General features: G+C 33.2%; 1 protein-coding gene across 5 annotated transcripts in view; it reads left to right on the forward strand.

Annotated features, from left to right (window-relative positions):
- The window catches only part of LOC140439927 (uncharacterized), a 309,270-nt gene that overhangs the window by 23,764 nt on the left and 270,733 nt on the right, over positions 1–14,773 (forward strand). For 2 of the 5 annotated variants that reach the window (XM_072530107.1, XM_072530110.1), the window contains one exon: positions 1,806–1,923. The exons of 1 other annotated variant lie outside the window; for it this stretch is intronic. In XM_072530107.1, the coding sequence (XP_072386208.1) occupies positions 1,866–1,923 (58 nt within the window). In that variant the 5' untranslated portion in view covers positions 1,806–1,865. Of the gene's footprint in view, positions 1–1,805; positions 1,924–7,896; positions 8,124–14,773 lie in introns of those variants that run through there. 2 more of the 5 variants (XM_072530111.1, XM_072530106.1) reach the window with 2 other exon arrangements.

Raw genomic sequence — 14,773 nt, forward strand, 5'->3', positions numbered from 1 at the left:
ATGTATGTTAATGTTTGTGAGGTTAAAGGATTTTGTTTTTATTCTTAGTTTACATATTCTCCAATTCACTGCTTTAAAATCTAATATGGGACATTTCATCTTGCCAACTATGAACTCTTTTTTTCCGCTATCTTTTCCGCTGTGTAGTATTGTATACGTTTTGTGTCTTTTATTCCGTGCCCTAGCCATTTAGTTTCTTCTATTGCTGCTAGTTCTATTTTGTATTTTCTAAGCTCGTTAAGTAGTGATGCCTGTGCTTCTGGTTTATTCAGTGGTACCGAGTGCGTAGTCTATATTTCTTTGCTTCCTCGGCCTCTCCTAGCGTATCGTACACTTTAGGGGGCCTTCTGTCGGGGATCTGCCCCACTCAAGCATCTGATACTCTGTAACTGTTTTTCTTCACCTTCAAAAGTTGTTTTATTTTCGTCATGTAAGAAATTCTACAAGTCTTTGTGAAGACTTGCTTGAATTCTAAACCAACCATCCTATCTAAACGAGGATAAGTGCGAGGGTCAGTTTAGCAGAGCGTACGGGGCGACAAGTCGTCGTCGATAAGACCGATCTATCCGAGGCTTATTTAAAGGTTTCGTGGTTTTGTACTTTTTACGGTAACGGGTTACCGGCCCATTATCTAACTTCCAACCTGGAAGACCAGAATTTTATGTCATGGCTTATTCCCTTAGCCGATATGTTTCAGTTTTCTGGCTCCCATCATTTCCCCCACGTGTTTAATTGGGGATCTCGAGAACAGTACAAACGATTGACACCAGTTTGTTCAAAGAATTCCTTGGTTACTCTCTCAATGTATGCCCTTGTGATATCCTGTTGAAAAATTGGATGTTGCAGCGTCTGAAAATAGGGTATGAGATAAGGTTCCCGAATTTCTGCTACGTATTGCTGAGCTGTCTTGTTCCCTCTGATAAAGATTAGAGGTGACAATGAACCAAGCGATAGCTCCCTACATCATAACTCCAACAGTGAGGTGTACGTTCCATTCGACAAAAACCTGTGGATTTCTTCTTTCAGCACGTCCTCTTCTGACTCTGGCTTCGAGGAATCGAGATTCTTCACTAAAGACAACCCCATTCCATTCCTGTTCCCAAGCCAATCCTTCTCTGCACCATTCAAAACGATTAGGTAGATGTTCAAGGCTAAAAGGTAGCACCTAGTGCAACCGAAGTGAAAAAAGGCCAAAACTGCGAATCCATCCAATTGGTCTTCCATTTAATGCAAATCATTGATTTACAATATACGTGGTAGTAAAAAGTGGTCTCTTACAGCCATCAACCTTAGGCGATCTTGACGCTCTGTTGTTCGTCGACACCGCAATGTGCACCTCGATCTTCGTGTTCGGCCTTCTTGGCGCCGTGCCCGATAACATTTTAACAAAGTATCTAAAATTTTGTGAACCCTATTTGCAGTTTCCCGAAAAGAAAATCCGGCTTCACTTAGGCCAACTATCCGCCCCCTATCAAACTCAAACTCGCTCAGTTGATGGAAATTTGCGCATCGCCGTAATCTAGGCATGTAATTCCACTATCAACAAAACCAAGAACTGCACACTGCTTTTTTGTGGTTATCAAATTTGAAAAAAAAATTAATAAAAAATGCAAACCTAAACTGATATGGCTAATCGTTCATTGTTTTTGCCAAGATAAGCCGGTATACCAAATTTTATTAAAATAAAACAATTTCTAATGAGTGTTAGGATTTCTATGTCACTTAATATATTTTATTTTCAAATTTAAAATTCGTATATTTGATCAGCTCTCCAATATTAAACCTTGTATTGTCTATCATTTTAGAGCTTGTAGAAATGAATTATAACTACCAGGAAGAGTACCTATTAAGTGCGCGACAAACAAATGTCCACCAAACAGATTCGGAAGAGAGAATACAAAAATAGGGAAAGATTACGAAAAAGTAAGTAAAAATCATGCTATGTATCCTGCCTAAGGTGTTGTAGTCATTACTTTTGCCGTTGGTAACACTTCTGGCATGTTGGTTATTATCATATCAGAAATAGTTTTAATCAAGGAACAATTTCGTCGATTCTGATAATTTCACTGAAAATTTTCATTGAAAATTTTTATTTAAAATCCTTTATAAAAGGTATATAATTAAAACACCCAATCGGGCTACATCACAATCACAAAACGTTTTCGGAATCTATTCCATCATCAGTGTGTCCTAAAAGTATATAACCACTTTAATTAAACAACAACCCAAATATTTAGTGGCTCAAAACATGTACACCTAGTAAGTATTAACCACATTTTGTATTAACATTGGTCAAAATTTAAATTTCACGTTTTTGTTTAATTAAAGTGGTTATATATTTTTAGGACACACTGATGATGGAATACAGATTCCGAAAACGTTTTGTGATTGTGATGTAGCCCGATTGGGTGTTTCATTATATACTTTTTATAAAGGATTTGTATTAGATTTCTTTTGAGATAATGGCGTCATCGGGCGGTGAGACTAAGTACTTATCGGACTCCCTACGTTATAATATCATATAATGCCCGAAAGAATTTTTTGTTGGAAGCCAATTCTGTTCTCTAGCTCTCCTCTACTTGATTTCAAATTTCCATGATGACTGTCTAGTACTATTTTAATCCGCTTTTCTATGAAAATATGTTGTATCTCAGATTTTGATAAATTTCTACCAATTATGCTCCCTTCATAGCGTATTATTACTTTACAGACGGTTAACTGGACAAGATTTTGATCTTTGAACAGATCCACAATTCTACGTTTGTATAACCGTCTACATAAGCTCTATATTTTCTTACGAATCCCACGTTTCTACGACATTGTGAACTTAAATATTAAAATAATTTGACATTTATTAATGACAAAAGTCCGTACTTGTTAGCTGATTTAGATTAACTATATCAGACATTAAAATCGGATAGATATTTCAGATCAAACTTTTTCTCAAAAACTTTTGCATTAAACATTATTTGGAGATAACTGAAAATTCGATAATCTAAATTTTCCGAATTCTCTAAACGTCTCAGTTTCTTAATTATGTCAAGCTCCAATACTTCTGTAACATATGTTAGTCCCCTCGCTCTTTCTATATGCCGCAGCGAGTTAATTTAGAAGTTTTCGTGATATATTTGGTTCTATTAATAACATCAAATTTCTCATCACAAAACTCATTTTAATGAAATAGTGGAAACATTTGTGTCGTAAGTTTATTTGGGTTTTATTATGCTCGAAAATTTTCGATAGCCCCGTTACAGTGGACGTCAGTATAAAATATTACTTGGTGAAAATCATCTGTTCATCTTATCATCTGTTTCTTCTCTTTTTAAGCGCCATCCTGTTTATTGGCGTGAAAACTTCTTTTCTTTTGGCCGTCCGGATGGATAACGATGTTTACACATTTTCAATCTCGTATGAGAATAACATATAAATAACAAAATAAATTCTTTGCAATGGTACTTTAATTTCGGAGCTGATAAGTCCGTGGCGTGCAATTGTTTCTTCCTGACGTTTTGTTTGCAAATGAGACAAATATTTTTTAAAGCGATCAGGCAAAAATCGCAACTTTTCCTGTCGCCAGGGACGGATACACGGGAAATCTCCCCTCCCCCCAAGAAAGTCCAAAATAACAAATTTATAGTTTGGGTTTATCTTTTTTATGTCTTTTTGTTGGTATTTCATTGGAAGTTCCCCTTCTAAGGCAAATTTCTAGATCCGCCACTGCCTATCGCTCACAATTCATGTATGGCGATGTTACTATAGAGCGATCACAATTATGTACAGAAACATAAAGATCACCATAATGTCACCGACACTCTTTATATCTTTATACAGTGTGTCCGAAAGTATGGAATACATTCTATATTTCCTAAATGAAAAGCCTTTTAAAAAAAAAATCTTAAACACGTCGATTTTTAAATTTAATGTTCTACATTTTACAATAAAATTTCGTTATATAAGGTGATACACATTACAGTGATGACGTCGTCGGTTCTTTTTTTAAATGTAACACCCTGTATTTTAGGATATTTTTAGATCGATAAAAATGAGCTGATTCCAAAAAAGTATAATACTGGGGGTCTAACGGATATAATTTGAAAGATATGCGCTTAGAAAATTAATTTTTATTGATTTATAATATTAATAAATTATAAATAAATTATTATAATAAATAACTTGAAAGTAATCCAGTAATTAATACATGACTTAATCTTAAATGTTCCAATTGTAGCCCTTGTTGTATTTGACAGTAACCCAAACGTTGTACAAATTCTTGTAGAACCTTGTTTATACTTTCTTGAGAAATATTGTTTATTTCTTTACGAATTCTTGTTTTTAAGTCTTTAATATTTGCAGGTTTCGTTTTATAAACAACATTTTTTAAATGACCATATATAAAATAATCCAAAGGATTGAGGTCTGGCGACCTCACTGGCCATTCAATATGTCCATATCTTCCAATCCACCTGTTCGGAAAAATTTCGTTTAGGTACCTTCGAACATCTAAAGCATAATGCGGAGTCGCACCATTCTGTTAAAACCATAAACTTTTATCAAAACCTCCAAGATTAATTATACTGGAGAATAAACTAACTAAAGTAGGTACGAGATACTCACTTTAAAACTGAAGGTATGCTGACCCGTTTAAATTACCTTCGAAATAGTAGGATCCAATGATTTTTTGCAATGCCAGCCCATATGTTTACCTTTTGCGGGTATTGTGTATGATGTTCCCGCACCCAGTTGGAGTTTTCTTTTGCCCAGTATCTACAATTCTGACGGTTGACCTCGCCATTTAATTTGAATGTAGCCTCATCAGAAAAAATAATATTTTGAACCAAGAGAAGGTTTCAGTGGCTGATCCAGATGATCCTTATCTGGATCATTCTCGTTTAATTCCTGTACAACTGTGCATTTTACTTACTTTACTTACTTGGACGTACTTTGTGTACCGTTGTTTTGCAAACATCGAGATCACTACTAACCTTACGAACAGAAGTGTGCGCATCTTCTTCAAAAGCAAGTAGAACATCTAATATTGTAACATAATTAACAGAGGGACGACCTGATTTGCGTGCATTTTCAACCGTACCAGTTTCTCGAAATTTCTTTTCAATCTTACTTACTGTTGACTGCGTGATGGGTATTTCTGGATATTTATCATTAAATAAATTACACTTCCATCTGAATTCGCAATTTGTCTACATACCCAATCATCATGAGTATTTTAATTCTTTGCTTTACACTCAAATTCATTTCTACTTAAAATTAATTTTAAGCATTAAGCAGTAATACAGAACATTCACGAATTAATACAATTATTGTACTACTTAATTGTTATTGAACGTTACTAAAAATAATTACAGTTTACCAAAAACTAGAAGTAGGCTACTTTTTTGCAATTGATAATAAATAATTTATTTTCTAAGCGCACATCTTTCAAATTATATCCATTAGACCCGAGTATTACACTTTTTTGAAATCAGCTCATTTTTATCGATCTAAAAATGTCCTAAAGTACAGGGTAAAAAAGAGCCGATGACGTCATTACTGTAATGTGTATCACCTTGTATAATAAAATTTTATTGTAAAATGTAGAACATTAAATTTAAAAATCGATGTGTTTTAGATTTTTTTAAAAAGGCTTTTCATTTAGGAAATATAGAATTTATTCCATACTTTACGGACACACTGTATATAAAAATCTCGTGTCACGATATTTATCCAAGCTTTAGCAAATAGGATATTTTTTATCTCCATGAATGACCCTTAGTTTTTTAAATTATAAATTTAAAATGTTTTATACGAGTTTACCTCTACAGTTTTAGTTCATTTGATCCATGTAGTTATAAAATATCATAAAATGACGTTTAACAAACGTCATTTTATATTTTTATAACCTTTTTTATAATAAATCGAGAACGACTGAATTGATTTGGCTAATTTTGGTTTGGAAATATTTATTTAAAGTTCTAGGAAGGTTTAATAGGTGAGAAAATACTAGTAGAAGCAACGGTTTTATTTTTCCACACAGTTACATTTTACTCTTATATAAAATGTTTTATACGATCTACTGTGACAGTGGTAGTTCATTTAAACATAAAGTGACGTTTAACTACTTCACGTCTATTTCCTTTGTTCGTTTCGCATAAACTCGAATTGAAATAAAATATGATGAAATTGTAAGGAAAATAGTAAAAGCAGTTTTATTTTACCGTACAAACAGTTATACATATATACTGATCTATACATTATATCATCAGACAGCAACTCTTAGTTGAATATGAAGTGTTTTAAAAAATCTAATTTTTACTCAAGCGTAAAATATTTTTATTTTTGACATTAAAAATTAATATAAACGAAATATGTTTAGAATTAAAAATAATTTTAATATGTTCAACCTTGTTTATTTACAATAAAAAAAAACTATTTTTCAACATTTTTTCTGCAATAAAGTTAAAATTTTAAGTTTTTGCATTAATTCAATACATTTTAATAATTATAAATGTAATGAAACAATTCTAAGTAAACTTAAATTTTAAAATCTAGTGAGAATTTTAAAATATGTTAAAATATAATTGAGTATACTAAAGTATTTTGTATATAATAATATGTACATATGTATATATGTATAAGTAATTGAGTATATTTTTATCGTATGTATGAATAAAGTAAGCTCTATTATCTCTAAAAAAGTGTCTTACCATCAATTTTTCTAAGTGTTTTCATCTCTGCTGTTTCTAACATCCTTTTTATCCTCTCTGTTTCAGGTCTTGTTTCTATCGCTTATGTCATTATTGGTCTGATGACTGTTTTGTAAATTCTGCCTGTCGTTTCGTTTCCCGATATCTTTATTTCCCCAAATTTTTTCTGGCAGCCTGCGGCTCTGTTTGCTTTATTTACTTGATCTTCCACTTCATTTTCGACCTTTCCGTAGATAGATAATGTGATGCCTAGATATTTAAACTCCACTTGTTCTATTATCTGACCTTCCAGCTTCAATCTTAGTAAATTTGTTGTTGTAATTCGATTCGATACAGCAAATATATATATATATATATATATATATATATATATATATATATATATATATATATATATATATATAAAGCACCAAAACTTGCGTAAACCAAAATCCATCTGTTTTGGTATATCTGTTGGTTGACGTAAAGAACTTGATGTAACGAATATTTGCATTTGCAAGATTTGTACGAATTTTTTACGAATATTTATTAAAATGTTCAAATTTGACTTATCACATCTACCGTATGACCTGAATTAAGCCATTCATGTCAAAACAAAAGAAATCACTCAAACAGATATCCATTGTGCCGGCATTTCACATCTCTTATTTTTGGATTACTAAAAAAAAGTTGGAGCAACGTTTAGAAAAGTATAATTTTGCGTAGGGTCTGCATAATACCCGAAATAATTTGTTTTTATATTTTTTTTTACTGAAATATTGAACAGCCATCGTAAAACATTTCAAAATTACACTCGTATCATATAGGCTAACATTTTTTTCACTTAAATCAATACATTTAAGGAACATACGGTGATAAAGACATGGTTGATAGCGATTGAAGAAAATATTTTGTATGAAATAATAACATCGTTGCTGATTCATGATTAGCATATTACTAATGTAAAACATAAAAATAAAGTTGTATCAGAAATTTTAGGGCGATAAATAGATGTGGCATCACGGCGGAAACTTCACCGCTGACTTAAGACGCCTTAACGTCCGGCGTCGTCTTCGGCTCATCTCGTAAGATACGCAACGAGCCGTCAGCTCGTTCATATCCGACGACATGCATCGTCGCCGCGACGCTGAACTTGGACAGCGTCTCCTCAGTAAGTACCAGAAAGTGTTCGGGGGCGCCGTGCCAACGCCATCTTGAAAGACATACACACACAACAAACATTCGCGGGCGTTCCCTCGGGAGGTGATGCGGTGGTGGTGGTGGTTGGTGGATGATGCTGTTGCTTTCTTCACGTTGTTGTCTATACAGAGTCACTCGGAAAAAAGGAGCCACAGCTGCCGTATGATCCCCACGGCTAGAACATGCCCGTGAGCACCGGGCCGCTCGGCGAGCCACGCGCTAAGCGCTGCAAACTTTGCGACGGTAAAAAAATTACAAACTACCCCTCGTGTGCTGTTGTGTACTGCTGTTGTGTTGTTTTCCACTCAAATTCCCTAACACCGTCATATGCTAATGTTTGTATTTGCTTTTTGTTTATGATCTGTCACTCAATCTAAAATTGAAGATTTCTAATTACTAGTATTTAATTAAACTTATTAATATGCTATGTTTTCGCTTAAAATATTTTATATACAGTAATAATCAAGACGGTTATTGCGCCAATAAGTTAGAAAAAGGTAATATGTTATTTTGTTTTTATATAAAGTTGGTCTACAGATGGATATGCATCCTATTGCAACGGAGTCCTAGTTTTTAATACTTATTTGTTGTTAATTAGCATATTTAATCTATTTATTAATTTTTAAAAGTTCGGTTTGATATTTAAATAAAACAAACATTGGATTTATGCCTAAATTTATCATGTAAGTGTTGGTCATCCAGTTAAATTTTTAAAAAGCTTTACTAGATTTATAATAGTTTTATTAATGAAGAACTTTTCTTGACTAATTTTTTTGGTCTTTAAAAAGTTTAAAATATAACAGAAATGTGTTAGTTTAACTGTCGAGTAAGATGTGGACTTCTTTATTATCCCGTTTGCCGTTCATGAATCTTACCACCCCGTTGGATTCCAAAGTCTTCAACTCCTATATTTTTTCTTCCTCTTTCAGTTCGTCGAATGTTTCATCCCAGATAAATGGATATTTGAAATTTTTTGCACATTAGTGTTTGTATTTTGAGAACGATTTCCAAAGTGGAAATTGAAACGTCAATAAACGTACTTTAACCTTTAATTGTGGCTTATTCCCATTTAAATAGTAATTAATTTAAAATGCCACACGAAAATAGCTTCAGAACAATATTCCTGTCATTAACCCGTAGTTATTTTAAATTTCTTAGTTAAAGTTGAGTGTGAGTTTTTCTTAACCTTGTTTTGTTTTTGCGTTTTGACGATTTGTAGAATTTACATATTTTTGAATGAAATGAAATAATGAAACGTAGAGACACGAAAATTATCATCATCATCATCGTTCTCTCTTTGGTTTTATTCCTATGCATAGTTTGCTCTCCTAAAAGCAAGGCAAGCAGGTGGAAATTCGAACCCAAAGAAATTATTTTAATATAAATAATAATAGTCATTGACTGGGACGTCTTCAAACCGACTATCTTCGTTAACATAAATATGTCCCTAATATTATCTTTGAAAACAGCAACGACAAGCTATATTGTGACTTTTGTGCTCACAGACCAACCAGTGGCACATCATAGGTCGGATCTCATACAAATTTTCTGATACATCTGGACGTCTTGAGCAGTACTTCTTTTTGCCTGATTTTATAATATGTTCTCAATCTTCCTAAGTGGAAAATTCATTCAACTCAGATATCTAGGGTTTGAAAAGGACTGAGTTATTCAAGAGTCCCGATTTATTCAAGATCTCTACACTGGACGATTTTCTCGGTCTGGGACAGTACGGTCCCAATATAGCTTGTAATAGTTTTTAATTGAAATATCCAGATTTAAGCCATGTGTTCTCTAAGACTCCCTCTAAGGGGAAAATCTACTCATCCTAGATATCTACAGAATCAAAAGGATTGAGCTCTGGAGGAATTCTTATGGATATAGCTACTTTCTGTATGGCCGTATAGAGATATTCATTAGGACACAGCTGCTTTATGCTCTTCCTTTTCGGAAGTTCTTCGGAATGACACCAGTAGCATTGATAATAATAGGTATTGTGTAGGTATTGTAACATTCCTCACTTTTTCCTGTATTGCAAGATGTCCTTGTCCTTGACAATCTATTCGTTTTATTGAACCCTGTGATATAATATGCAGTTGTCATTCTCTTTTTATTTAGTTCTTATTAACAATGTTTTTGTTCTTTTTGTCAACTAGTACAGAAGAAACTCGTTTTTTAAATACGCTGTGTATTTCTTTTAATTTTTTGTGTACATTAAATTTTAAAGTCTTGTCTAGATATCAAATCCTTCATTTCGTCGCTATCTTTATCTCCCTTTTAATTCTCCGTTGTAGATGTCTATATTTATTTGATTTAATATGTCTTCTGCAATCCAGTTAATTTTTTTGATTAAGTTAACTTAGTTCATTAAAAAACTTCATTTATTTTTTAAAATTTATTCCATAGTTCCTTTGTATCTGCTAGATTTTCTCAGATGTTCTTTATTCTATTGCTAAATTCTTGTTTAATGTTATTTTTTATGCTTATATCGTCAAAAGTACACTGGTTTTTAGTTTTTGTCGATAGATTCGTTTTAACCATAGCTTAATATCTGCCACAAAAGGTTGGTGATCAGTTTCAATATGTGCTGCTGCTGCTGGATATGTATTGACTTTTTTGATGGCATTTCGGAAGCGCTCACTTACAGTTTCCGGTTTACAAGTTTTCTTGCTGTTACCGGAATAATATAATACACTATCATCCTTTTTACAAGTTCCTGACTTTGGCCATCTCAATTCGCTGATTCCCAGTAGATCTATTTTCATTCTTTTAATTTTCTGAATTGCGTTGTCAAGTTTTCCAGTCGCAAATAAACTTTTTGTGTACAAATTCTCAAATTAGATTTTCTTATTTGTAGGGTTTCTTCACAGTAATAGGTTACCTTTTAAATACGTAAATCTGAAAGAACTTATACTAAATACCCATTAATAAATAATTACGTTGCCGAAGCAACATACACTTTATTTAGCATTGAGAGAAAGAGAGCGAGATAGATAGAGAGACAGAGAGAGAGAGAGAGGAAGAGAGCGAGATAGATAGAGGGAGAGAGAGCGAGGTAGGGAGAGAGATAGAGATAGAGCGAGATAGATAGGGAGAGAGTGCGAGATAGATAAAGAAAGAGAGAGTGAGAGAGAGAAAGTGAGATAAATAGAGTGAGATAGATATATAGAAAGAGAGAGAGAGATAAACAGAGAGAGCAAGAGAGAGAGCCAGATAGAGAGAGAGCGAGATAGATAGAGAGAGAGGTAGAGAAAGAGATAAACGCTAATTATGTATAAAAAACTCTTACTAAGAGAACAACATATTTTAGTAAGCTTATAAATTATACACATTTAGGTACACTGCAATCCAATCTAAGCTCTCTTCATTTGCCTCGTCCTATAGCAGGTCTGATTACAATAGAAATGGGTTTCTACATTTATTTTTATTAGTAGACATAGGCGTGCTTCGGGTCAACTGCTTTATTTAACGATATGTTCCCAAATTATGTACGAAATAAAAATAATACATTATTGAAGCCACAATCATTTTAATTCTATTTAATTTAATTCTAATCTAATAACAATTTTAATCTGAAATTAAAAATTATATGAACTGCTGTCTTACCCCAAGTTATTATAATTGATTGGACGGTTTTTCCTATAAAAATGACAAATACCTACATTTTCTGCACTTAATAATGTTTTGTGCATTGCTGCCACTTTTCTGGCATTAGTTTCTTTAGGTACTTTCTAATATGTTTCTGAACGTCTCCCATTTTATATGTGGTATCTTTCCTTACCAGGGAAGCCTTTACGCGAACCCATAATAAAATCTTTTGTTTTTTTTTTCCATTTCATCAATAACTTATTTTAGAGACCGATATTTGTGTAAATTTACACTTGACTTTTTTTCAACATATCGTCTTCAAACAGTATTTTGAAGAATTTGAGCTTTTTTCCAAGAAATTTGTTGACAATTTTTCAGATATTTTTGAATAGTATGGAGCATTATCCAAATATATGATGGAATATGTTGTATCTAGCTCTTTCATTTGCTTAAAGTCATTAACGTCTCGACCTTGAAGGCTCATCCATCCAAGCATTCCCATTCCCGCCACATTCATTCGTTGTTCCTCTCCCTAGGGCTGCTCAACAAACAGTAAACGCTCAACATTCAGTTCCGTACGTCATAGCTGGTTTTATGGCGGTTTGATAGAATTTTTCTTTTAGTTTCATTGGAATCTTTCTATCATAACACACCACTCGCTTCCTTCCACTTCATACATCCCGCCCTAACTCTACTACGTGCATCGTCATCTATTTCTCCATTACTCTATAGGACCGATTCTAGTTACTTCAATATATTACCTTTCAGAATCATTTTACCTTCCAAAGCATTTTATTTTTGAAAAAGTGAATAGTTCTTATCGCTCTTATCACAAAATAATGTCATGCGTGATCGAGACGCTTGCAGCAACCTTATGTACAGAAATACAGTAATATACATAATATACATACATATACACTTCCCCTGCTCATCGACTTATACAAGATAATAATACCCACATATAGTAATAACGCGCTATAAGAAGTAGGTATACACACTTCTGTCGGCCTTCCCAAAGTGTCACGCGCCGTTTTATTTGGTATTTATTTCATTTGCCTAAATAATTATTCTTTCAAAAATCATACACTACCGATATGGGTAATATTTTTGTTTCTCTGTTAAATGGTACTATTAATTTCTTAGATGATCCATCTAAAAACGCTTCACCAAAAGAGGTTAAATTTTTAACCTCCCATAGCTTTCCAACTACATAACCTTTGTTTTGTCACGGTTTTCCAAATAGTATGATTGCGAAAATGTCTTGAATGCCCTTTACATTTAAATAGAACGACTTTTCTTCTTATGGTATTTTTCGTCTTTGTTTAAAGGTTTTCCAAGCCTTCCTGTGTTGGGGATGGTTACTATTTCTTCACGGTTTCTCCCTCTCTTTCACGTATAAGCCTGTGAATAGTCGACTTTTTATCATTGAACATATTTCTACTGTATAATCAACACTTTTTCTAATATTTTGTTGTTGAAGTGCCTTTAATATGCACATGCAAATTGCACATTTAATTGAAATGCTTTATCCAATCTATCCATAAAGACTAAAGCTTGCTTCCATTTGGATTTTGAACTTTGCAACGACCGTTTTTCGGTTCATATGTGATTTTTAAACATCGTTTTCTTTGTTGCTGACCGTGATGCTGCTCTGTTTTGATTTTAGTGATAAATATTTTCAAGCCTTGACATAAAAACTGCCTGTAAACACATGCTATCTATTATGTGCTAATACTCACGTAGCCAAACTTCTGGCATGTACCTTTTCTTATTAAATGATTCCCGAAAAAATAGTCCGTTGTATTCTAAGCTTTTTCACGTATTTTGTTGATATGCAGATTAAAACTTGTTTATATTCGTAATATAGTATTGCAGAAGTTTAGGGTGGTTTAACACCTTATTGAGGTGAGACATTAGAGAGTTTTTGTGCAAGCAAATACGTATTCGTAACGTATCTTTTTGACATATAAGCATGCGCATTAATGGTTGAACTAACGTATCTAGATACGTATTACCTAACGTAACGGGCTGGTACGTTACGTTCATACGCATCCCTATCGAGCCGAAGGTAACCGAATGCGCAAGGGAATCTTACCCGATTACCAAAATTTCAACATCCGCTTATTTCATAAGCACACGTGGTACGTGTATTTTTACATTTGTGGTTAAGTATATTTGTTTTGATTTTTATAAATAATGGAAAGCAGTAGAAAACGAATTCACTTCAGCAATGAAGATGATTTGTTCTTGTTGAAGGAAGTCGTAGGCAAGAACCCTAGCGACCATCCAGAAAGGTGGAATTTAATTCAAAAGCGAAAAATATTTTTAATGGTATCAAAATTAAAGCGGCCGTATAGTCGTGCAAGATGTGGAGAAGAAGGGCATCTTCTATGTCTTCGTCTTCTTCATCATCAATAAAGGCACCTACATTTAATATCGCGTCCATCTCAAAAATTAAGAATTGTTCAAAAAAATATTTGGTATTTATTTTGAATATCAAAAATAGGGTTAAATGACAAGGACAAGACTGGCACTGACAATTTATTAGTTAACGATGAGGGCAACACCATCGTTACGTTGCGTGCAGAACTTTAACTCTCAATTTAACGTTCATATTCTTCGATACGTTAGTTCTTTACGTATAGGGAGATACGTTACGTTAGGTAGTTACAAAAACTCCCTATTACCAGAAGTTTCTATGAGTAGGAATTCTTCAACGAAGGGGAAGTATACTGTTACCAAAAGTTACGAGTATACCCTTAGTAGCCGCTAGCAAGCGTAACAGTGCATTTTTTTATAACTGTGAAAACGTTGCCTCATAAAATAGTTATTTGCAAAAATGTTTGTAGGAATGTGATTACTTTTTTCACATTATTTTTAGATCTAAATGCATACTAAGAATTATTTCGACATTGTGCATTTTCCGCGTCGTAAGAGCGATTTTAATGTGAAAATTTAAATTTAGCGTTTTTTAGGCATATTTCAAATGCCTCATATTTATTACCAAAACTCAAAATCGAAATTTTATGCTATAGGTTTTGCGGGAAAATTCAAAAATTTAATACGAAAGCTGTACTCTCACCTTTAAAATGCATTTTGATTTTTATCGATAGGACACTCTGATCAAAAGATATCGAATTTGTACCATCTAGTTAATACAAATTTTATTTAAAAAATTGATTTCGTTCGCGTAACTGATATTCAAATTCGCCGGTCAGGCCGCTTCAAGCCTTGTTTTTGAGAGAACGGTTCACTCTACACAAAAAGTGCTAACAAACATTTTCGTCCAAAATTAGCTACATTTC

The sequence above is a fragment of the Diabrotica undecimpunctata genome, chromosome 4, assembly GCF_040954645.1.
Source record: "Diabrotica undecimpunctata isolate CICGRU chromosome 4, icDiaUnde3, whole genome shotgun sequence".
Taxonomy (NCBI): domain Eukaryota; kingdom Metazoa; phylum Arthropoda; class Insecta; order Coleoptera; family Chrysomelidae; genus Diabrotica; species Diabrotica undecimpunctata.